The 24,664-nt window shown below is 38.9% G+C and overlaps 3 protein-coding genes across 10 annotated transcripts in view; 1 reads left to right on the top strand and 2 right to left on the bottom strand.

The window, feature by feature from the left end:
* TBC1D23 (TBC1 domain family member 23) overlaps window positions 1-7,342 on the bottom strand; it is a 35,121-nt gene extending 27,779 nt beyond the window's left edge. For 2 of the 3 annotated variants that reach the window (XR_003529293.1, XM_027653361.1), the window contains exons 1-3: window positions 7,135-7,269; window positions 745-856; window positions 407-512 (exon numbers count right to left, since the gene is read on the bottom strand). Coding sequence is in view for 2 of the 3 variants with exons in the window: in XM_027653361.1 (XP_027509162.1) it covers window positions 407-512; window positions 745-856; window positions 7,135-7,175 (259 nt within the window). In the remaining variant the exon portion in view is untranslated. Of the gene's footprint in view, window positions 1-406; window positions 513-744; window positions 857-7,134 lie in introns of all 3 variants that reach the window. The other variant, XM_027653362.1, reaches the window with a different exon arrangement.
* An 881-nt stretch (window positions 7,343-8,223) lies between these two features.
* Window positions 8,224-24,664, top strand: part of CMSS1 (cms1 ribosomal small subunit homolog) — a 222,676-nt gene continuing 206,235 nt past the window's right edge. The window contains exon 1 of one of the 4 annotated variants that reach the window (XM_027653368.1): window positions 8,224-8,289. In XM_027653368.1, coding sequence (XP_027509169.1) covers window positions 8,250-8,289 — 40 coding nt within the window. In that variant the 5' untranslated portion in view covers window positions 8,224-8,249. Of the gene's footprint in view, window positions 8,290-24,122; window positions 24,148-24,664 lie in introns of those variants that run through there. The other 3 variants (XM_027653369.1, XM_027653365.1, XM_027653366.1) reach the window with 3 other exon arrangements.
* Window positions 11,666-24,664, bottom strand: part of FILIP1L (filamin A interacting protein 1 like) — a 142,111-nt gene continuing 129,112 nt past the window's right edge. For all 3 annotated transcript variants that reach the window (XM_027653358.1, XM_027653359.1, XM_027653360.1), the window contains 2 exons: window positions 13,613-13,797; window positions 11,666-12,363 (listed from right to left, as the gene is read on the bottom strand). In XM_027653358.1, coding sequence (XP_027509159.1) covers window positions 12,273-12,363; window positions 13,613-13,797 — 276 coding nt within the window. In that variant the 3' untranslated portion in view covers window positions 11,666-12,272. The remainder of the gene's footprint in view (window positions 12,364-13,612; window positions 13,798-24,664) is intronic.

The following is a 24,664-nucleotide window of genomic DNA, read 5'->3' on the forward strand; positions in this document are numbered from 1 at the left end:
AAATGTTATATGCATTTTGGTGCTACACCAGTTTTTCAGATTAAGAACCAGTCACTACACAATTAAAAACTTGAAGGACACTATACAAAGAATGTGTGCTTTAAAAGATGGAGCTTGGAAAGCAATGACGATTTTTTCAACTCATGACGGTTTCTGACCATGCAAACTATCAAGCTAATAGTTTAAACTTCCATGATGTCACCCATGCCAAGGTCAGAGTACAGGTAAGATACTACTGTTCACTCACAATTTCTTACTGATTTTTTTCTGCTGTCTCATCTTCCTCCTCAAAGCTTCCTCCAAAACGTAAACATCATTCAGGTTATTTAATTCAAACAACAAAGTCCTAAGACAACTGAGAATGCAGAAACTTTCACACAGGTGATCTAAATATACTTGAACTTACCAATTAGCTCTTGGCAATCCTTATGAATTACAGTCTGTTCAGGCAGGTCTAAGGAGCCATCCCAGGATGCGAGGCTGTCTCCCTTTCCTACAACATTAAGTGCAATCTGAAAACAAAAACAGAAAGCCCTCTAAACATTTCAGTGTCTTTTTGTAGTTACCCAATTACTGAACTCAGTAATTTAACTAAACAGAACTATTCTAAAACTGAATCAACATACTTGCATATTAAAATTCCACTAGTACATCTCTGCAGAGATGACTGGTAATTAACTCACTTGGCTCAAATGAAACACAACTTCAAGTATTTCCTGCTTCTTAATTTAAGCTCATATTCACCTTCCAGACTTTGGCCCTCAGATCAGCAGGTAATTGCCTTCCTTGAATGATGTTTCTCACAGTTTCAAGATCACAGCCTCCTTCTTCTAGAGCGTCTGCAAGATCCTTTATCCTAAAATAATGATACGTAATGTTAAAAATCAATTATACAATTTTTTTCAATGTTTATTATTAAATAGATTTAGACTGAAGGCTACTGTCAGGCAAATCCCACACATATGTAAAGACATAAGACAACTTGGTAATTACTAAAAATAAATACTTGCAAAGTGTTATTTATTCCTTTATTTTTAAGGCTGCTTGTTCAACTTCTAATTCCATTCAATTTACATACAAGAAGAAAAAGTTTGCTTTTTTGTTTTCTTTAAGTGACAAATGTTGCAAGATGTATCAGAGAAATGCAAATTTAGTTGCAGTTTACAACTTTCAGCAACTTTCCATTTCAGCATATTTTCACACAGGCACAAAGCAAACATTACACCTACATTAGATGGTGGAGTTATTTTTAAATAAAGTATTAGATGACCTAGAAAACAGAACACTTGTTTCAAAGGTTTAGAACAGTCAGTTTTTAACCTCATCTTTCCCTGAAATGGGAAAGGAGCTTTTAGTCAAACTCAGATTTATTTAACTATCAAGTTCCAGTATTCTAAGTGTGGACATACGCACAAGACTGAACTAAAACAGATAAAAATATTAACAATAGTGTAGAGAGTAGCAAAATACACAAGACAGTCGAAGAGTAATGACAGTTGCCATAGTAAGACAACAAAAGTTCACAAGCATTACAGATAAGAAGGTATGCATTCAGAAATTATTACTTTACAATCTCTCTGATAGCTTCTGCAGACTGTTTCAATGTTTCCATGCTGTCAATAATGAGAGAACCACATCTGATGATTTCAGGAATTTCAATATCATGTAGCAGAGCAGTGGCAAAACACCAGGTTCACTGGAAAAACAGCAATGGCAGTGATACATAGGTCCCATAGGCAAAACTTCTCCCTTTCTACATCCTCTTAACTCTTCTAGCTCTGACATATGCCTTAGGAAAGGCTGTGCTTCATATACCTGACAACTTAAACACACAGCCAGGAGGTTTACAGCCAGAGAAAAACATAAAACACGACTGTTTATCCAGGACAGATATTCAAGTGCAAAGATGCATTCCTTGTGAATAACACATCTATTTATACACACATGGAGTAACAGATGTTAAAGTGTTATCAGTGTAATTCTCAATTACTCCACCTTACAGACTACGCGGTCAATTCAAATACCCACAGAAAAAGAATGTCAGCTGTTGAGCTCTTGTCTACTTCTTTAATTTGCATTTATCCACAACTGACTCCTTGATATAAAGGTTCACAAGTTTGGTCTCCTGAAAACTTAAAACACACACTTCTGATTTTCTAAATATCACCCTTTTGGATAAACAGATTAAAATCTCAAACCTGTAAGAATGTATGCAGACACTTAGCAATAAATAAACAACAAGCTAGCCTTACTCATAGACTTCTCCAAGTATTTACAAGTCTGAAGAGTAAACATTTTCCTTGCATTGTATCACCCAGTATCTTTGTGAGTATTTTTTGGTAGCACTTTAAATCACATTTCAAATATACACTGGGGCACAACTAACTGTCTGCTTCCTTCAAGTAATTTTGCAACTCTGGATGAAAGAAAGTACAGTTTACAAAGACACTGACTTGCCTTATTTTCCTCATATTTTTAGTATTTAAAAAAAAAATAAAATTCCAAAGCACTCTTGTAGGACTACAGGTTGCATGGGTTGATGATCCCTTTCCCGAGACAGAAATGGAGAGGAAGGGGAATATCAAAGTACACTTGTACTTCCATCACCTATCCTGTTGTCCAATCATGTATGTAATGACTAACACCAGAAAAGTTAAACTAATGAATCAGTTAACCCCAAATTAAAAAATCAAATATTTCTAGGACATTTACACAAAGAGCCCTCAGCAGAACTTCATGAACTCTATAATGATCTAACTTTAACAGCAGTTACACATCGGCTCTTAGACATATTGCACATTTCTGTGAACACTAGACACGACAGATTGGACAGCAACAGGCCTTGAATTACAGCACACAAAATACAACTAGTTGCTACAAATACTGTCCAAGTATTAAACAGGTATGCATGTGGAAATGAATGCAACAGCTGCATGCAAATTCCATTTCAGCTAGAAAGGTCTTAAATTGCAATACTTAAACTTGGTTTCTATGTCATGCAAGGAAAACACTTAAAAGCACATCTACACTAATTATAAAATCACCCAGCAAAGAATGTTTCACAGACCCACAAGTCCTAATTCTACCAGTTACTAGTAGCCAATATTCATAGCTTAGAAAGCTGTGCATGTGTTAATATCAACTTCAACATGCTATCTGCAAATGTGTGCACCATTTGCAAAAACTTCTTCCAAGTACTGTACTTTGTACACCATAAGGATGACAGGCAAATGCTAGTTTTACTACTTCACCTTAAAAAACATGTCCATCTGCCACAAGAAGAGATGTGATGCATTAACAACATGGAGTTAAATGAAATAACAGCAGGGGAAAAAAAATGCATTGTTCTATTGTGACTCAATTAGCTACTCTTTTCCTCCATCAACTCCCAAGATTGCTCACAGCCTGGAAGTAAGGAATTTTCAAAGACTGAGGAAATTCTTTTTTAATTAATATTTTCTTCAGACTAACTTGCAAAGTACTAAGTATGAAAGTGATTTCGGTACTTTAACACATGTCCACCGGCTGTGGTTTACCTTATTTCAGTCAGTGTTGTTCTATAAACACTCCAGTAAACTGCTTGCAATCTGGATCCTTGTCTTTCCTGAGTGAGGATCAGCTAGGAAGTCTTCTATTCACATGGACAATTATTACACTTACTTTGAAAAGAATGCAGCACTTCTCCTTATTGGCAAATTCCCCCAGACCTGAACATCTGTACTTTCTGCTCTACCATGGCTTCACTGCCTATTTCTAGATGCTATCCAAAATCTTGGTTAGATGTGTAGAATTCTGGCCTATTCCAAACCATGGCCTGAAAGGTTAATTCCCACACGACATACTGTTCTAAATGTCACAATGCACAATGCTCCTATTAGTATATCTGGAGCAAATTTCCATACTTGCAGAAGGAGCTCTGAAATTCATGCCAGTCTGGTGACATATTACAATCAATAGCTAACTACGTTCACAGATAGCAACAGGACTTTTTTTAATTAAAACACTGAAGATGGGAGTGAAAGCTGAAGGCATGGAAAACTGATCAACTGTTGGGAATTCAGATTAACCCACTTCTTGGGTTTTTTAGGTACTATTTATATTGTGACTGAGGTTCTCGGCAATACTTATAAATACTAATAGAGGGATTAAAAATGTGGGGATGTGAACATCAGGGAAAAGATAATAGGAAGTGACCAATAAACTACATATAGTATTAAGAATGCTACAATCAGTTGTATGCTTTTTAAAATCTGTTCGCTCCGGTTTCTACTTTTAATTTACAGTTTTCCTGACTACTGGGAAAAACCTTCAGCAAAAGCTATATTACTTTGAAATTAATGAGTGCTTGTTCTCTATTGAAAGCAAACAAACAAAAATCAATCCCTCACATTTACTTCAAAATATCCATTGTATTCAGAACACCCTTGAATCTTTTTTTTTCCCCAATGGAATTTTGGAGAAAACCAATTCCCTGACATTTTTACTTCTCTTTTTTAACTCAAGTATGTCAGTTTTCTGCTTGACTGAAAAGGAATTTTTTTTGTTTGTGTGCTTTCAGAAGAAATATCATGGCTTCAAGCACTAATAAGCCAGATTCTGAGCATGGAAAAGGTATATGTGAACCAGATTTGTCATCCTGTTGTCTTAAGCAGCTGGAGTGTATTTTGGGACCTGTAAAATGGATTATTCCAATGCAAAGTTAAATGCACAGGAACAACTCCATCTGTGGTTACAGTTATATTTAGTTAGTTCAGGTCTTAACTATCAAAGTATAGATCTTACAATACAAATTACTACTTCATCAAGCTCCCTGAAGCTTGAGCATTAATCATTAGGAAAAAAGTTGGTTTTGTTCATTTTAAAATCAAAACTTTTGATAAACTTCCTTTACATATTGAAATAAAACCTGACAATTTCATCTTTCAAAGTCTGTCGTGGCAGTGATGTTGTTTGGGTTTTTTTAATTGTATTGTACAGTGGCAAATTGCTCTCGTTTTTGTTGAACAAAACACCAAGCACTCAGTAGAGATTTTGAGGGCTTTAAATCATAATTAGTTTCTTACATTTTTCCCCCCCTCTGCCTTCCAAATCACTTATATCAGCACGGCATGTCAAGTCAACACAGGAAAAACATAAAGTGCATTTTGTGTTAGTAAGCACATCTAGATTCTACATACTCAAGGTGCTGTCACAGTCTCTGAACACAAAATTATATCTGCCTTTTTTAATCACTCCTAAGGAAGTGAAGAGGATATGGAATCAGCACTGCCAGTTTTTCTCCCAACAGAGCTCAAACATATGCAAGTACCGTTTTGTTTTTGTTTTTTTAACTTGAAATCCTATATACTTCAAAATACAATAAAGGAGTAATTTACATCAAATAGCTCTTTCAAAAGATACACACTGTACTTAGAAAAACAACAACAGTTCACAGCACTGAGATATGAAGACAACACAACAGTTTAAATCAATAAATGAAAAAGAAAATTTCGTTGAAACTGGATTTAAAAGAAAACATAACAAAACCAAAAAGCCATGCGAAGTTTCTAAATGAGGATTACAACTTTATATTATTCACAGCATACAGCTCTAGTAACAAGATGCATTCTCAAATATTAATGTAGCGTTTAAGCATAAACCTCTTGAATTGTTCCCATAAACACTTAAAAAAATCTCTTCTAACAAATGCCTTCAAGTTTGTCTTTTCTGGTAGTACCAGTATATCAAATTTATCATAGTTTTGAGGCTGGCAGTGAGAATATCAGCAATGTAGGCTGTGCCTTGAAATACATCTGGAGACCACACATGTCCTTATTCTCATTGTTGTGATCTGGGAAACAGCAATATTCTTTCAACATTAGTAATGAAAGAGGTTTGAAGTATTTTTTTCAGAGATATTTCAACATGGTTCTTATTCAGTGTCAAGGGTTATATTTCAAAGTGTCAGGACTGCACTGTCAATGAGTCCATCATCAGCTTTGTAATTACGTGATTAAACAGTCAAGTCTGTACTTAGAAATAATGCTTATGCAACACAGTACTTTATAGAGCTTCTTTAGTTCTGAATCTATAACTAAAAGAAAAAGAAAGGCTAAAAAACTAATCCAATTGATTTTCAATTTCTAGTAAATGACAGTAAGTTGTTTTATCCAAGAGCTGTACTTGTAGAACCAAGCTAGACAAAGAACAGATTCCAGCTACACCTGCATGAGTCTTCTGGCTCCTTTACAGTAAGATAACTACACACAAAGAAGGTTAAGCATAGTTTGCAAGACACTTCGAATCCCCCACATCAAATAAAACCTAAAAGTGAAAACATCAGATTTGAAGTGATCATAAAACGCAGGTCTGTAAAGTAATTGTTTGAGAAGCGTGCGTGTGAAAAGGACAAAGGACAGCTGTGGCACAGAGCCACAGAGAGAAATCACAGGCAGTGCAGAAGCACAAAGACAAAAACAAGTGAAGATGCCACGAATGGAGATGCTGGGTGCAGTAAGAATAGCTTCAGTGTTTAAACACAATGTTTGTTTAAGCCTCAGCCATCTCAAGTGAATACACAACAAATACTAAAATCGCATCATGTTACCATCAAAATGATCCTATACACGCTCCAGAAATAGTCTCTATTCTTGTCCTAGAGGTTCAATGTAAAATCCATTATAAGTAATAGCTGCACTAAAGGAGGGTGGCGAGCAAAATCATTCAGAGAACAAGGCAGGGACCTACAGTTGTCACCTGTGCTTGAGAGCAGGCACGCAGCGAAAGGGGAAGCTGAACTGAACAAAGCAACTCCACTCCAGGCAGACTCCTGGAGCAGTTCCTACAGCATATTAAAGGTGTCATTTTAAACCGGAGCGACCACTTCGCCCCGGGCTGGGCACGACCCAAGGCCCTTGTTTAGTGTCTCTCCCGTCTGTGGACGGGGCCCTTCCTCTCTCGGGACCCCGGAGCCGGCCGGCGGCGTTTGCTGGAGGCTCCCACCGCGACCCCCTCACACACCGAGAGCGGTGGGTCCCGAGGGGGAAGTGGCGGCGGGCGGGGACGATTTCAGCCCCTCTCCCCTCCTACCCCTCGGCCCCGCCGCGGAGAAAAGGAGGGGAGCGGGAGAGAGGCACCGACACCCCCGTAACTCACCAGCTGCTCGGCGGCGGCGGCGTCTCTTCCCCTTCCGCCATCGCTGTTGACGTGCCCCGCCGCCGGCCGTAAAGCGCGCTCGGGAGGAGTTTTTCTCTCCCGACGCCACTCCTTCCCAAGCCTGTCCCCTTCCCAGCTACTGTCCCCGCCTCCCCCGTGCTGCCGGGAAGCGAGGGCGCGGGCCGTACGGCGCGGAAGCCTGGCACCGGAGGGGGGCGGTGCGGCGGGAGGGGACGGGCCGGGGGCAGCTCCTCAGCGCCCGAGTGCTTTCGGTTTTCACAAAGCTCTGCCATACGTAGGTTTGATTATTAAGCGCCTTCCCCCACAGTCTGTGATGTGCCACAGGCTGTACTCGGGGCGAAACCCACGAGTTTTACGCAGAGAACCCTGTTCGCCAGGGCTAAAAACCACCTGGTAGCGCCCATGAGCAACCCTGGGCAGGACAGCGCTAACGCTCTGCCACGCACGTTCCTTACCCACCTGCACCCTCAGAGGGGAAAACCAATCAGTATTTCTCGATGGAAGTTCAGAAGAACCATTGGAGCGGTTTACACACGGAGTAACAGTGCCGCCTTATGATAAATTCCAGTCCTTACACTCCTGTGTTTCACTTCCACGGCTTGACTCGGGATGTGCTCCAGTAAGGTAACGCCCAGACTTTAAGCGGGATGGCTCCTGTGGGAAAAGACACAGCCTCGCTTAACCTGCAGGCTCCGGCTCCCGAAGAGCCAAGAGCATCCATTCCCAGGTAACAAGCAACCTCTTCACGTAAAATACCTCAATCAAGAAAGCAGGTATTTTACAGTATAGAGCCGGCTTGAGGCAATCACACGGACGTTGTGAGGGAGCGGGTAACATTTTTTTTTTTTTACTCCTTTCCTCTTTTTCTCGCCTCTTCTATATTATTCACTTTAAAAAAAAAAAAAAGACAAAACCCAAAAGAAAGAAAGAAACAAACAAAAGCCTTCACATCTTAAACGCCCACGTTTATTTTAGTAGAACAGTCCGTAAGACTCGCCCGACGAACATCTCTCCCCGAGTCCCGCCGCCCCCCGCCCCCGGCGCGGCCCCGCGGCCAGTGCGCAGGCGCGGCGGCGCGCGGCGGCGGTGGCGGCATGGGGGACACGCTGGAGGAGCCGTGGTGGGACATTCCAGGTATTCCCCTCCTGGAGCTCGCTCCTCGCCATGGCCTTGGAGCAAGTTTTACTGAGATCCAGCCCCCCATCTCCTCTCCGGCTCCCCTTCCTTTTCGTTTTGCGTTTTTGTTTTTTTTCTTCCTTTCCATTTCCCCCCTCCCTCCAGCCCCCCGCCTTTCCCTTCTCCGCTTTTAATTTACTTCTGCAAGTTTTCCACTCTCACTCGCTGTTTCTCCCGTGCCTGCTTTCCCCTGCTTGCTACCGATGGCGGGTTTGCTTGTAGAGCAAAATCTGGTCGGCTGGTTGATGTCTAATCTCTGGCCCCTCAGACCTGGGATAGGCGATGGATAGGCAGAGGAAAATATAAATACTTAGGTAGCAACAGGAACTCACTCAACAAAAATGCATTTAAGCGAGGTTTAAAAAGTGGGGCCAGGTGAAGGGGAAAACCTCTTGCTTTGAATTCACAGCTGTCCCCCTAAACCGTATTTTCTTCCAAACCGAGTTTACCTGATGAAAGACTTTTGCATAATGTATTTTCCTTGTGGGTCCCTTCCAACTCAGAGTATTCTGTGTTCATTGCTGTCACACGTGAACTTACTTACAAGCCTTGGAAACAGTTAATCCGTCGTAGAGCCTTTGGAGGGAAAAATAACCTGTGGTGCTTGAAAAGCATCACCCATGTGCTCATTGGAGTGTGTCATGTGCCATGTGTTGCTGTAAAAGAGCAGGAGTTAAACTGCTTTTCTCTAGCCATTGCTCTTTGGAGTATGGTACTCTGGCTGATTTGTTTCTTTGTTCTGATGACTATAATATCTGTTTCTTGTACTTCTCTTTTTTCAATGTGTCTTGCAGTCACAGGCTGCAAAGTGCTTTATCTGTAATGTTGAGATTTAGTATGGAAATTTAGGTAGATCTAGGCAGCAAAAATGACTTTAGGCTTTATAGTGCCCTATTTGACTGATTTTTTTTAAAATTTATTTTTAATACAATATTGGTAAAAGTTGGGAGTTGTTGGGAGTTATCTGCACCTCTGGGAAGACTCTAAATATTTGAATTCTTGATAATTGTTGCTTATTTCCTGTGAAAAGGTACTTGGAGAATAGTTAGAGAGGAAACAATATAAAAATTGTGTGTATGTAATAAAGATGGGTCATGAGCCCTAATAAGGCTTCTGGGCATTCCATTTTTATTTTTATTCTCATGTAGGTTCCTTAAGCAGTTCTAGTTCCCATAGTAAATGCTCTTCATTGGGAATGTTTCTTAAGAGTCTACCTACCAGCACATTCTCCCAACCACAGGTTTCATTTGGGGTAGGTGATCAGCAGATTATTGTAATGTCGGCAGCTTTCCTTTAGAGAATGCATACAGAGCAGGACTTTGATGATAAACTTTTGACATAACGGATAAACCATCTGACTCTGGGGTGAGACTGTGAATGACAGCTCTTCCAGTTGTGTAAAACTCCTTGGGATTTTTGCAATTGCATTTTTGAGCTCCTGAAATAATTCAGGTGGGAAGTAACTTCTGGAGGTGTCTAATCCAGCTCTATATACCTTACTCCAAGAACATGCTTTGGATGTGTTACGAGTAATGATGACAGGTGGGAGTTGTGCAAACCATATACTCTGCTGTCCATAGCCCACCCTGTAAACTCGTTGGCAGGTTCTTTTTATGGAGCCTGTTGTTGGATTAAGTTGAGACAAGCCATCAGTAAAGTAAGAACATCTGTTACTTTTATTTTGTGTAGCTATTTTTCACGTAAAACATGTAAAATCAAAGGTTAATTTGTACTGTATCTTATGGATACTGTAAAATGCATTAAAATAATTTGGCGTGAAAGAGGAAATCAGGGGTTACAATATACAATGTAAGCAGCAATACAAGAAAATTAGTGAGCACCTTTTACAGACTTGATTACTTTTATCTCTGTGAAACATCAAGTTTCATTAAAAAAGAAATTTACTATTAGACTTCGTTTTTTGACCTGTTTTAAAATAGCATCTCTGCCCCAACAGTAGATGCGGAGAATTTGAAATGTAATTTTTAAACACTGATCTTTTGCCAAATCCTTTATGATTAACCCTAGAATAAATTCTGACCAACAGAACATTCTTCCTAATAACTCAGCCCTCAAAAGTGTCTTAGATTTTAGCAACCTGTTGTTAGAAACTTGTAGTTAGAAAAGGCTGCTTTTAAGATGAGTATGAACATCTTTCATACACTTCACTTAAAGAGTATGAAAGCACAATATACATATAAATGTATATCCTAGTATATGGATATATAAATAATTCTAAATTTGCTTTTGGCCACATCATTGGAAATCATTCTTTTAGAATCCATATTAAAGATTAAAAGTAGTTACTCTCACTTTGAGACGTGAAAGTTCACCCTGCTGCAGGTGGTTTATAGATGTAAAAAAACCCCACAAGACCCAAGAAAAAAACCCTGAAGGGATTACCCATCTGTTTACCTTGTCACATGACACAAACTAAAGAGTCTTGCCCAATAACTTCTTCATCAAACCTTTAACTTTGAGAGGAGAAGTGTGGAGAGAGTGGTTAGGCATTATTCTCTACTTAGCAGTGTTTTTTAGTGTTACACATGCCCCATGTCATGCAACTGCAGGATTTCCTTACCTCCCTTTTTCCAGATCATGTCACAACTCTGTCCAGCCTTTAGTAGGATTTTTAAATTGCATTCAGAGTTATAAGGGAGAGGATAGGGAATAATGAGGAGTTTGTTTTGTACTGGTGCAGGACACCAAGTTTTTCCTCTTCTCTCCATGAACAGAAAGAGCACTTCTCACAGCACTATAAACGTTCGTGTCTTGCCCGTAGCCAGCCTGCCACATCTCCCAAGCAGTTTGAGGGAGAGGGATGTACCTCTGTTTGTCAGAAATTCTTCCAGTTTCCTCCTTTTGTGTTACCACTCCTTCTCTTTCATTCTCCATGCTTTCTTTATCGCCCTTAATCCCGTAGAATGTAGTATCTCTGTTTGTCAGATCCTTAAGTAAGAGTCTATGTGGGCCGTGTTCCTCACAGGTAGAAATGAACCATGTCATCACAAGAGAGGAGCAAAAGACAGAAACTCTTGTATGGCAGCAGTATAGATAGGTGAGAAGTATAATATGGGGCCATGGTGGATGATTTGGCAGTGTTCTGTGGGCTCCAAAGCAAAGGATGCTATTGTGGGAATTGATTTCTTTTGCCAGAGGTTCTCTTTTCTTTCTGTAGACTGGCTATAAAGGATGCCAGGTAGCATCAGTTTGTAATGTGTGATTTGCAGCTCCTGAGAAGCAGACTGTTCCTTGTAGTGCATTCAGTGGGAGAGCTGGTGCTTGACTGGAGCTGAGATCTGTTGGTGCACCTGTATATGGAGAGGTTTGCATCTTTTTTTTTTTCTGGCTCATCAATGAGTTGCTGTCCCTTATGATTGAATTTGGTCATGTATTTGAAGATCTCTCTGGTAAACATGCCAAGTTGACAGCTGCTGTTTGAAATCTGTGTTTCTTCACATTTATTTACACTCAATTTTGCAAGTTGCAGAATATTTAGTGGTGTGCTTCTGTGAGCTGTATTTGGATCTGGACATACATGACATGCAAATTTAATGAATAAAATTGGAAGCCTTTTCTTTTTATTATGGAAAAGTAATTTTTTAATGTCTCCATTTTGACACAGGTGTGTCTTGTGCAACACAAGCTGGAATAATTTTTCAATAGACTGATCTTTCTAAACTTTTCCTTTTCTTAAGTACTTCTAGAGAACTTGTGAAGCTGTTGAGGGAAGCATAGGTTTCTTACACATTTGCAAAAATGGTCACGCAGCAGTGCTAACGTGTTGTACTGTCTCAGTGGTTAAGTGAAACTTTTAGATGTGAAATAAAAGGGCAAAATCAGGTAACTGAATGCATCAGAATCTTTCCTTGCTTCAGCAAAAGGACTGCAGTTCTGGCTATGGCACTGTGGTCACCACCAGCTTTTGCTTTACGTAGAAATTAGGATTTGGCAGTTCTTAAAGAAACGCCTATGTGAAAGGAGTTTTCCCAGGAATTATCTGTTGAGCCATTTAGACTGTTGGAATGCACTCTGTTAGGGAAGAAGAATGAGGGAGACATTAATATCAGAGAAATAAATTAATTCTTATATTCTAAACCAGCAACTCATGTTAGTTGGTATTACACGATTCCTGTGGAGACATTCCTTGCAGTAATAGTATTCTGTTAGTTTTTCTGTTGAACAGTGAGAAATTTTCTTGTCAGAGCAACAATTTCTATGTTTCTGAAAATTGAAAACAATGGGCATGGAGTCTCTTCTAAAGTTTTGATTTTTTTTTTTTTTGAGTGCATTGACTGAAAGGAAACTTTGAGTGAACTTTAAGTCTTTTAAAAGCAAAAAGGCAGATTCTCTCATGGATGAACCAGAACTGATTGTGCAAAGAGTTTATTTAAAAACTCCTTCACTAGGAACAGAGTTACGTATTTTACTTGAATGGGAGCAGCTGAAAGGAAGGTCAGGATTGTGAAGGAACACAAGAGCAAAACTGCACTTCTGTGTAAGTCACAACTTCCTGTTAAGCATGATACTAATTTTGGTCAGTTCTAAAATACTGTTTAAGTGATCTGAAATCTGATTACTGTAGTCCAAATGGTGAAAGTTCATATAGCTTATGCAAACAATATCCATCTTGAGTCTTGCATCTATTTTCCTAATATAACATCTGCATGAATTTGAGCGGAGATAATCACGCTAGTTAAATCATTAACAAGAGAATTGTTGATCTTCAGATCATGCTTTTAAAGTGATGCTTGACACGACAAGGAGCTCTGCATTTCTCTAAGTTCAGTGTGTTATATGAGAGCAGATTTCTCCATGCCTCTCTTCATTCTGTCTTTACTACCGAACACAAGATATCCATACTGAAACACTTTTGACTTAGACCAACTCTGAAAACAAAACAACACCTCCTGCAACCCCTCTTGAAGTGATTGACCACGTTTTTATAAATCTTCTGAGCCAAACTTACTATTTTTATTTATGGAACTTGTCAAAATGGAATTTATAGTAGAAACTTATTTGTGTCTCCTGTGCTTCTGTACTGTGAGTGCCAAAATCTGGAATTGCACCAGAAAGAAGAGGGCATAGCTTGGTCTCTGCAGACATGCAGTTACCTTTGGCTCCTAAGAATTTGGCTGTCTCCGGATGTCCTGTCATTGGTGACCGTAGATGTGCTGACCATGTGGATAGTTCCAGATTTTTCCCCAGTGGAAACAACTGCTATTGAGATTCAAGTTGCTTAAATCCATTTTAATGTCATAGATCATAGAAAATTATTTACCTTTTCCCTCCACTTTGAAGGCAGGTTTTAGACACAGTCCTTATAATGTGTATCTTTCCAGCAGTGCTGTCTTGGAGTGGTTTGTTGAGGTGTCCGGCAGGAATTTTGGCAGGTGCTTTGGTTGTGCTGGTAGGCTTTGGTTTGGGGATCCGAGTTGGAACTGACCGACGGAAGGCGTTGGTGATCTTGAAATAAACGGAGAAAACAAGTAATACATTAGGGAGGAGGAATAAAGAGAGCATTTAGCTTGTTAATGTTGTTTCCACTTTGTAAATCTGAATGCATTGCTCTTAGAACTGTTTGTCTGAACTTCCTTGATCTTGTTGGTAATGAGAGTGAAGCTTTGTATTTAACTTACCTACTTGATTACTGAATATCAAAGAATCTGAATGGATTGAAATCCAGGCTATAAATAAGAAGGGTTTCCTGACAGTCCTCTGACTAGAGCATCAGCCCAGGAGCTGAGTGAGTGATGCAGTGCAAAGGCTATGAGCTGTGTGACTTCTCTGCATGAATAATCAGAGAACTTCCACATGCGGAAGCAAGTCCTGATTCAGTCCTGAGTAGCAAGCAATACCTAGCTCGTACTGTTCTATGAGAGATCGTTCTTTGACAGGGACCAGTGTACACAAAATTAATGTATTTGTAAGAGAACTCTCCCTCCAGAATCCATCATAGTCATGTTTAATTGCAAAGAGATAAATATACAGGAAAAAAAAAGTTAATATGTGTGCTAAAAAGGGGTGAAGAACTGCCAAAGCAAGAAGCTTGTTTAAAAGGTACCATTATCTGAAACCAGGATTAAACACACACTACTCATAGAAAAGCTTTTTGTACCATAAGCCTTCTTATATACCTTTTTCAGTTGAGCTCAGGGTAAAAGAATTTCAATGAAGATTTTTTTTAAAAAACATAAACGGAAATGGTGTTCAAATTAGAACAGTAGAAAACAGTGTCAAAACTCTGGTAGATTAAGTATGAATAAGAATGACCTGGATCAAAACAAGATTTGGGAAACAACTTCCTGGCGGCCATAAAGGTCTGCCTGGACTTACTTAAAAAAAAAATAAATCACAATTCAAGAGCCTGCCATTTACCTGTAGCTAATTGCACATGAAAGGGGTTCTCAGAAGGATAAAACAGAGCCAACATAAGATCATTGCATGTGCTTATAGAGGAATTTGTGAAAATTTGCACATCACATTTGTGCTTAATGGATCATGAGTAAAGAAAAAAAGTCAACCTGGGTTTAATTGAAGTTTGAGAACAAAAAGATAGAATAGTACCAATCTCCCAGAACAATGTGTGTGTTTCTAAAAGTTATGAAAGAGATGATTTTTAAAATTGCAGAATCCTTATTAGTGGTGTGGAATCCACCACTGAAATTGTTGGCGATGCCAGAGGAGTGTGATGCCACTTTAGAGTAAAACTTCACAAAAGATTCGGAAGCGTAACTGCTGAACTGATCAAAATGACAATAAGAAATAAGATGTTCACCCACATAGTTACTCATTTTGTGATGGGAAAACATCCACATTTCTTGTCGAGGATAGTATTCAAGTATGTTAGATATTGTTATATAGGTGTATGGTATCAGATTGTCTAATGATGAACAAGTGTTTGTGCAGTGTTTGTGAATGTTCCCAGGCACTGTAACTGTTAAATTGGCAGTAGCACTGGATTGTTTGAATAGTCCACACTGTGGATCTGTCTCTGGAAAAATTTGGAGGCATAGCTTGAGAGCTGGTCCAGAGGAAGGTTCACTTGGCATAGGTAGCTTGTATCCAGCTAGGCTGCTCTGTAGTTTCAAGAAGTTTCCTGTAGTTTAGGTTGACCCGTATCTAAGGGAAAGACATAGGGAAAGCCTTTAACTTGCTGTTGCAGGTGTGACCATGTAACATTATGATTAAAAAAAAAAAGACTTGATAGTGGTCTCTAACAAAAGAATATAATTTGAGAACAAAGTGTCTGTGTGGAAACTGGAAAAAGAAGGAAAGTTCTCATGGTTAAAAAGTGGCAAGCGGATAGAAAGCAGAGCAGAGGCTTTGTTTTAATAGTATTGTGGAGACGCCATCTAAACCTGAGACACCTCTGGTATTCAACATATTCACAAACTGCATGGAAAGACAGTACTGAAATGATAACATTTGCATATGGTGTAAAAGGGAGGTTATTAGAAGCAGAGCTGATAGTTCATGGTATTGAGTAAGAACATGATAAAAATGTGTATCAGTTCAGTGTTAGCAAATTAAAAATAGTATACGTAGGGAAAACTAGTTCCATACAGTAGTGAAGTCTGTTGTCACTCAGAACACAAGATGTTGGAGTCACTAAATTGTCCTCATTGCTCAGCGACTGGCAATTATTAAAAAAGTAGCAGGCAGTTAGGAATTACTAGGAAAAGAAGAAAATCAAACCTGTCATTTTTTTAGTGTGTAAGTCCAAACCATGCCTACATTGTGAATTTTTTGCAGAGTTCTGTCCAAACAGCTGAATAGAAAAATGAAGAAAAATGTGGCAAAGGCTGACACTTATGGAGTGCCTTCTACATGAAGATTAATAACATACACTAGGCCTTTGCAAGTTTGGGAAATAGATTGTGGTGAGAAAAATAAACAGCAGGAATCCAACCATATGGTGAATAGGGAAGTTCTCAGATGCCTGAGAGGGCATCCACTGAAGGTAGGTTAAAGGTATGTGAAAAGTATTTTCCCTTGTTAATGAGCTGTGAAACTCTTTGGAACAATTTTTGAGTGATGATATAAATTTGTTTGGAGAGCGTTTAGACTGCTTCCTGACATCCATCAAGGACTGATAAACACAAAGATGTGATGTGGATTTCAGCTGTTGATGACTCTAAGTTGTAGATCTCTAGAGGCTGTGTTTAGTACTCTGTCTTAAAGTTTGTAAGCAGTTACTGCTGGTCACTACCAAAGATGAGATATGTAGTCTGAGTCTGAGTAAAACGTGTTTCATATTTTTATTTTAAAATCGGAAAGTTTCCAGGTTTTTTTTCTTTTTTTCTTTCTTTTTTAGTGTATTGTGAAAGGAAAGAGTTTGGCTTTGAAAGTGAATAGGAAAAAAGAAGATGCCTTTTTCTTTTCTGTATTCTTAAAGATTTTTACCGCTAGGTGGCAGCGAAGTTTTCCTTTTGCACCGCACCACGGCATTTTCACTTAAACTGGACTGAAACTTGTCGTTAAATGCTGAATAAAAAAAAATTAATATGCATTTTCATGATAGTCTTCACTGTTAACATTCGTATTGTTAGTATGCACCCCCAAACCAAAAAGCATTTTGCTTCAGTTACCAAAGCAAACGTGTTAAGAAAGAAGGGGTTGATGTTGGAGGGGATAATTATGTTACTGTCATATGGCTTCCCTCGAGTACTGAGTTGGAAGAGTTTATCTCTGACTGTGTGATGTGGCCTGGTAGATGAGGCACAGAATTGAGAATAAAATGTTTGGGTGGGCTATTACTAGCAGGCTACTGTCTGATGTAATTAGAGAGATGACAGAAAACGTGTCTGTTTCCCGAGTACAAAAAGAATTGGATTAGCCATAATTTTTTATGTGTATTGAGATGAATAGATAAAAATATTTATGTAGAGTCTTGTGTGCTAAAGTGTGATTGTATCTCCAAGAAAGAGTTGTGTTTGGTTGTTCGGTTTTGGGTTTTTTTTTCTGAGAAGTGTTCCAGTTCAGATTGCATAAGATTAAAAGTGGTTGGAGTATTCTGTCTGTAGCTGATTGAACAGCTGTGTTAGTACTTCAAGAAGATATTTGTAGGTCCAGATTCTTACAGTTTTTGTGCATCTAAATGGTATTCAGGCTCTAAGGTTTTGTTAAATCAGTGGGAAGTCAGGTGTGAAAATACCCTGACCTTTAGTTTGCACAAGGAGTCTGGAAAGCACTTGGAAGTAACTGTATATAAAATTCTGCATTGGTTTAGTTGTACATGTACTGAAAATACTTGTGCAGTCCTCTTAGTTCCTTCCCTACTAGTTTAGAGGCACGTAAGCAGATACATTGGCTGTGGCATGCTTGTACCTTAGGATGTCTGTTTTGTTTTTTGGACAGACCTGAATGACTAAAAAAACCCTATAGGTAGATTTTGGTGGACTTTTTCAATTTGATTTTTAATTCTTATCTAGGTATGGGAAACCTGTGTGCATACCAAGAATCTCTTCGAGTGTATGCACCCTTTCTACCAGTTCATTTTCTCCTTCAAGAGGAACGGGTTTTAGTCTCCCTATTTTTTTTGGACTCTCCTCAGTATTCTGAATTTTCTGGCTCTGTGTTCATCATTGCTGTTTAGTTATTTAGACCACTTTTATATCTGCTATCATTCCAAGGAATAGAAGAGGAAATAAGATATGTTTATCCTTCAAAAAACAAGCTGAGTTGCCATTCATGTTCTGGAAATGCCTTGTTTGCATTAATGCTCTTGAAACATCCCTAGAAACAAAATGTTACCTGGGGGCAACCTATCTGAGTTGTGCAGTTTTCTTTACAAAGCATCAGTAAATAATTGCTGTAATAGCAAAGACAACTAACCCCAAAGACATTAAACCATCCCGTTTTTTTAAATTATAAGATTATGTGGTATGCCTGTCTGTAAATATAACAGCACCATATTAGTTTAAGGCAGTAGACTCGGAAAATAGCAAAGTTTTTGTCCATAGTGCTTACAGTTGTAGAAATAAGCAGTTAAATCTAATTTTCAAGACAAGCAATGATCTAAGAATCAAGAAAGCTGCATTTTCATAAGGATCTTTTAACTTAATTTTTCAATTAACTTCTGAAGTAGACATCAATCACCTGTAATAGGAATTGGCAGAATAAAGGGTGTTAGAACGAGACTCATACACAGAGGATGTGTTTGTTGTCTCAAGGTGAAGCAGGCACTTCAGGAGTGGGGACAGATACTGCACAGGTGACAGCTGTGACCTTCTCACACATTAATGTGAAAATAGCCCTTCTTAATTTCAGGAAGCCAGCTGAGAAAGCATTCTTTGAAATACCAGGATATATATATTCCATACCCACCTTTTTCCCTCCCCCACGGGCACAGTGGTGGCTTGTTTTATTTATATGGGCCATCAGATATTGTAACCCAATACAGTGATTGCTTTCTGGGGAGTGGGCTAAGGCAAGCGTCTGTGGGAGTGTCAGGGAGAGAAAATATTTATGTTTCTGTGCTGTTAAAGTGGTTCTTCTTTTGGTACTAATCTTTTTCTTTTTCCTTCTGAAAGCTTTGCTTCCTGTTTGAACTTTATTAATTTAAATAGGGGGGAGCATGTAGGACTTCTGATGTAAGTTTTCTTATTTGCCTTTCTACAGTTATTGTATAATTTCATCAAGGAGAAATAGCTTTAGATAAGGTTCTTTCTCACTGCTTAAATTTTTAGTTTAAGAAATTTGAGCAAGAGTGTGGTTTTCAGCTTTAGTGATAGTGGCCAGAGGATGGTGCTGAAGATCCTTTACACTGAAGACCACATATCTGTGTGTGTACAAACATGCCTCTTGCCAGACTGAAGCTTCTTTCTGGATAGTTGAATGCAGTCAGAACATAAGACAGGTCTGCAAGTGAGAATGAGTTAAGATTAAGTGATAAACATGAATATTCCCTGATAGCTTTGAGTGAAATTTCTGATTAGGCATCCTCAACTGCATTCAGATATTTCCTTTTCTCTATTTGTCTTTCACTAGGTCCTGGCATTTGTCTTCTAGGAGTCCAAAGTGAGAAGTCTCAGTTGCTCTGCATTTTCTTTTGTGTAACCCACATGTATGTGTGACCATACTGAGATGTGCAAGATGGAGCAGTATAATCCTTACACTTTCTGCAATTGGTAGGACCTTTGCCAGAGGGTTGTCTGGCTTGGCTCACTGCATTGTCACATTATAAACAGCTCAGCAGAGGGCAAATTATTAGTGATCTTGTATAGTTGTAGTACTTGAGCGATTAAGTGGGAGAGCAGTTGGGTTTGTTTAATCTGGAGAAAACAAAACTGAGAAAAGACATGATAATTGTCTTCTAATATGTGAAAGTCTGTTGCAGAGAAAATAGGTCTTGAAGTCCAGTGGGGGGATAGGAAAGCAAATACTGCATTACAATTTCAGCAACATCAATTTACTTTAGGAATTAGCGAGCTCCTTAATGGCAAAGGTATTTCAGCCCTGTTGCAGATTCCCAGGGTAACTGTGAAATTGTCATTGCAGAAGTTCTGTAGAACCGTATGAGCCAGGTTTTTGTTTGGAAGGGTTTAAGTCAAGTTATACTAAAGGAATAGGCTGGAAAATGTCCTGAGGTCCCTTTTAACCTCAGTTTTCTGTGTCTTCTCTTCTGCTGATATTTGGTCTATTACAGCACTCTTGATTTCAATAATATGACACATCTGACAGAAAAATCTGTATTAATATTAGAAATTATTTCTGTATATGTGGCACAGTTTGCACTAATGTAATCAAATGTGTCACTGCACTCTTATTTCCTGAATGCCAAGTTTGAATGTACTTGCTGATGGCGGGGAAAAGAAGCGGGGTTGGAAGCAGAAGTTGTGTTCCCAGTTACTAAAATTCTTTTATGTGCCTCGCTTTCCTTGGGACATGTCTACACTGGGAGATGTATGCAGGGAGAGGTAAGGTTATGTTGTGGGTCAGCTCCCCTAGGACAAGGATTTACCTGGGGCTGGTTTACCAGCATCATCATGGAGCTGGTGGTTCTCTGAAATGAACAGTTGTTTGCTGTGAGTTGTCTTCCCTTTGCCTCTTGAAAATCGGAGGGGTCTCAGGCGCCTCGTTAGGGCACCTGGGGGTCCTTGGGAGCAGAAAGTGGTGTGTGGCCGTTTTACTGAGTCCTAAACAGGCTGCAATAGTAATTCTGTCCTGCAGAGGGTAGTGCCGGCACTTAAATGCTTCTGCAGGTGCGCTTAGCTGTCAGTGCTTTTAGACATAATACAATTGTGTGGGATCATCACTTCACTTGGTTTAAAGCTGCACTCCCATTTATTGAGTAAGATTCTTGACAATGAGTATCGTTTTGTACAGATTGTGGGCAGGTAGAGATATTTGTGTTTTGGTATTGCTGAGTTATGCAGTTTTTAGAGATGTTTGGAATTGTGCTCGCACCCACTCACAGCTTTTAATGTGAAAATGTCTTCATATCGACTGTTCAAAAGCTTTGAATATGTTTTTCCCACGTTAGTGAATATATATGTTGAAAAAGTTTACACAGGTAACCAGATTGGACCCTAATGTGTTCTGCATGGAAAAGGGAAAAGAACCCTCTGCTTTTACCATCATGACTTTTTTTCTGTCTGTGAGCGGGCTGTTTTCCTCTGGGAGGGCCACATAAAAAGGTGTGTTAATCAGAGTCCTATTTTAAATATATATATAATTTTTCTAATATATGTAAGTATTATAATTAAAATTAAAAACTCTCTACCTTTTATCCAGTTAAGATTGATGTTTCTACGGGATAAAACATGATCTATAGTGGCTTGAGTATGAGGCGATAAAGGTTAAGGAAATATAGATACTAATCACAATCCATGTTGTCTTGCTCGTATTTTGCACAAGTCAGTTAACTTCTCTCACAAAAGAGATCCAGAAGGATGTTAATGGGACTGATAAATGTTTGTTGTATGTTTGAAGTGCTTTGTGTGATGTATATGCATCCTAAATTGTATCTTGTCACACAGTAGTGGTAGTATCAAAGATGAAGGGACCAGGGCTTTGGCAGTGATTGCAGTATAAAGTGCTCATCCTTTTTCCTTTTTGCTTGTCCCTTCAGTTATGCTGATGTAAACTCTTCTGCAAAGCTGTGCTGTGAACGGGATCCTGCTTTGTTGGGGTTCTTTGTTTGGTTTTGTTTGTTGTTTTGGTTTTTTTTAATGAAGATTTGTGGAGTGTGGGGGTTTTGATTATTTTATTTTTTTTTAATCGAAGTTAGTTTCTTGACCTCCTTCACAATACTGTCTTCCTGAACAGTGGTGACAGCATAACTGAAAGGGCAATATTTTGTGATATGAGTTGTGGCAGGGGTGGGAAAGGGAAGGCAGCTTCTTTTGCCCATCCCACTATGAGGACCCCGTGAGGTCAAGACACTGTGTGGAGAGACATTGAATAAAAGAAGTCTTTCCTCTTGTACTCAAAATTTGTTTCTTGAGAGTATTTTGCTTAGTGGTCAGAAGAGAATCATATTCAGCTGTCAACTCTGATATTTGAGGCTTTCTGGGTGCCCACAATATGATGGGTCATTGGCTGATGTGCTGGGTACAGCACAGGGAGAATTCAGCTACATCTTGGGGCTACTGGCTGCAAATTTGTGAAAGCACTTCATGCTGCTTAAATTTTTGAGATTGGTCTTTTTTTTTGAGCAATTTCCCACTTACAGTACTTGGTGTTAATTTTAAAACATCTTTATACACCCACTTGTGCTGTACTTGAACCATAAGATCTTTCTCTCTTCTGTTTCTTGGTAACATAATGTTTTGGTAGTCTTTGCTTAAGCCTGGAGATTAGGCAGTTGTCAGTTTTTGTTTTGCCTGTCTCGGTGTCTGTTTCCTAGGGACAAAGTCATCCTGCAGATGGTTACTCCGTTTCCATCACCTAACCCTGCAGCATCCATTCAGTCTTATTGAGAAAGTAGTGCTGTACAGTTCTGTTTCTCATTATTTTTTTCCCTAGTGTGAGGAGCACGCCTTCTTAAGCTTTGCATGAAATGCTTACATACAGATCTTTTTTTTTTATTACAGCCTTACATTCTGTCCCCAGACACCGTATTGTCTATGGTGGTTTGGATCAGGAAGATTAGCTGGCTGCTCCTGTAATTTTTGTCAATTCTGTTTCTTAACTAGTGACTTACAGCCAGTTTTTAAATAACCTGAAATACTATACTATGAGCACTTTGCTCTCAGATTACCATTATTGCTTCTTATTCTCTTTTTACTTTTCCTCCTTTTCCTTCCCTTCCCTTCCCTTCCCTCATCCATCTTCCCTGCAAGGACAAAAATTGCAAGTATTTCTTCTGAAATATTAATTCACATAAAAAGAATGGCTTAAAAATGCTGAGGACCAAAGTGTTTGTGTTGCCCTTGCTTGTGTCCATTTGATTACTCACTGAAATAAAATTGAAAAGGGGCAGGAAGGTGGGCTGGTAACTGCTGTCATTTTTTAAATTGTTAATCCTCTCTTTCTTTTCCTGGGAACTTAACATCCGGGGAAAAGAGTAGATTTTTAGACTTTAGAGGAGACGCTTGCCAAGGGTTTTGGAAAAGAGAAGGGTTGATATTATGATCTGCTGAAAACTGCTTTTACACTCTCTTTCACAGTTTAATCCCTCTGATATTTGCTGCTCACTATGCGACCCTATTTCCCTTTAACATTGAAATGAATCATTACATACCTGTCAGACTTCAGGCTTTGGAGCAAATGCTGAAAGGAAAAGCGTCTCAGCCTGCAAATTAACAGCCATACTTACCATTTATGGAATGCTTGAAATTCCTAGAAAAGCTGCCTTACTCGAATTTTGGTATGATTATGCTTGATATTTTTGTTCAGAGTGCTTGAATCAATTTGCAGATAAATCATTAAAATTTCTCTTTGCTGTTTTCTCTTTGTCTGCCAAGGAAGCAGGTGGATATTCCCACTCAGCAAAATGGAAATAATCTTAAATATGGAGTGATGATCTGAACAACTTGAAGTTAATTTGTAAATCAGCAATTTGAGTCCTTAAACTGTGCTTTTGATTTGCTATTTTATGATAAAATTGCAGCTAACTTGTTTCTGTTTAAACAGCTGAGTTTCAGCTCTCAGCAAATACATCCAGGTGTTTATATTCTCTGCCTGGTGCTTTGAAATGGATCTTGGGAATCTGAACAGGAAGAACCTGTTTTATTCTGCAAACCTTATTTTCAGGCAAAATAATGATTTGATTTTTCATCTGTGGAAATGACTGACAGAAACTGTGCTGCGAAGTCAGTTAAGATCTGCACAAAGAATGTTTTATCAGTAGGGGAATGTAAGCATCCCGTAATCAAGGTGTGTTTTTAGGAAATGTAGCATTTTCATTTACATGCAGTGCTGATGCTTCTTCCTCATGAGTGGCTGCTTCCTTTGTCTTTTGGTAATTGAGCAGTTACTAATAAAGCATTATGAGTTTAAGACAGGGACAGAACTACTGTCCTGTTTAATGATTAAACTTATAAATGGTGTGAACTCTCACCTAGGTTTTGTATTCAAAACTTAGCTTTAAAGTCTGAATGTCCTTATTCATAATAGCTTGGTAATTGTCCAAAGGACTAAGTGTGCTTATTGCTATGTTCTGATTTGTACTTTTCTTTTATAAGATGTTGTAATAGATGGCCAGGTGGTTAATGATCAACACATTTCTGTGTATTTTGGAAGGCAGATATGAAATTATTTTTTTTCTACAAGCTTTTTAAGTCTAACTGAAGAAAATATTAGTGCCTCTGGAGAACAACTTAATCCTTTAATTTTTGGAGAATTTGGTGTCTCTTGGTATGCTGGCTAGTGGGTACTTCAAACACAATAATTCAGTACCATGCTTGTAATGTGTTCCTGGAGAGATCTCAGGTATGGATCAGCAGGATATGCAGTATCCCAAAGAACAGAAGTGCAGAGAACATGTACCACTTTTTGGGTTTGACTGAGCCTTGGGGTTAAGAACGTGCAACCTGAACATAGTTAAGTAACTTGTTCATATAATTAACACACGCTAAAATTTTTATAATCTTGACTTGCCAGACTTGGCTGCTGTCTTGATCAGTAACTTTTGCTGAAGCTGGTGTGAGCTGAAGTATGCTTTGCACAGTAAGAATATGCACCTCTTCTGACCCAGATCTTAGATCTCACTTGTGCAACCATGGAGATCAAGTGAGACAAAACAAGTAGAAAGGACCTCTTAGGAAGCCTTCAGGTTATGTCTGACATTAAGGTAGGCTTGTGCAGGTCCATATTTTGTTTTTTAAAATTGCCACTGTTCAACTGTAATACATATGTTTATATCCATTTCTTCCCATTAATTTTA

Source organism: Corapipo altera, unplaced genomic scaffold (assembly GCF_003945725.1).
Source record: "Corapipo altera isolate COAL_440 unplaced genomic scaffold, ASM394572v1 61, whole genome shotgun sequence".
Lineage (NCBI taxonomy): Eukaryota > Metazoa > Chordata > Aves > Passeriformes > Pipridae > Corapipo > Corapipo altera.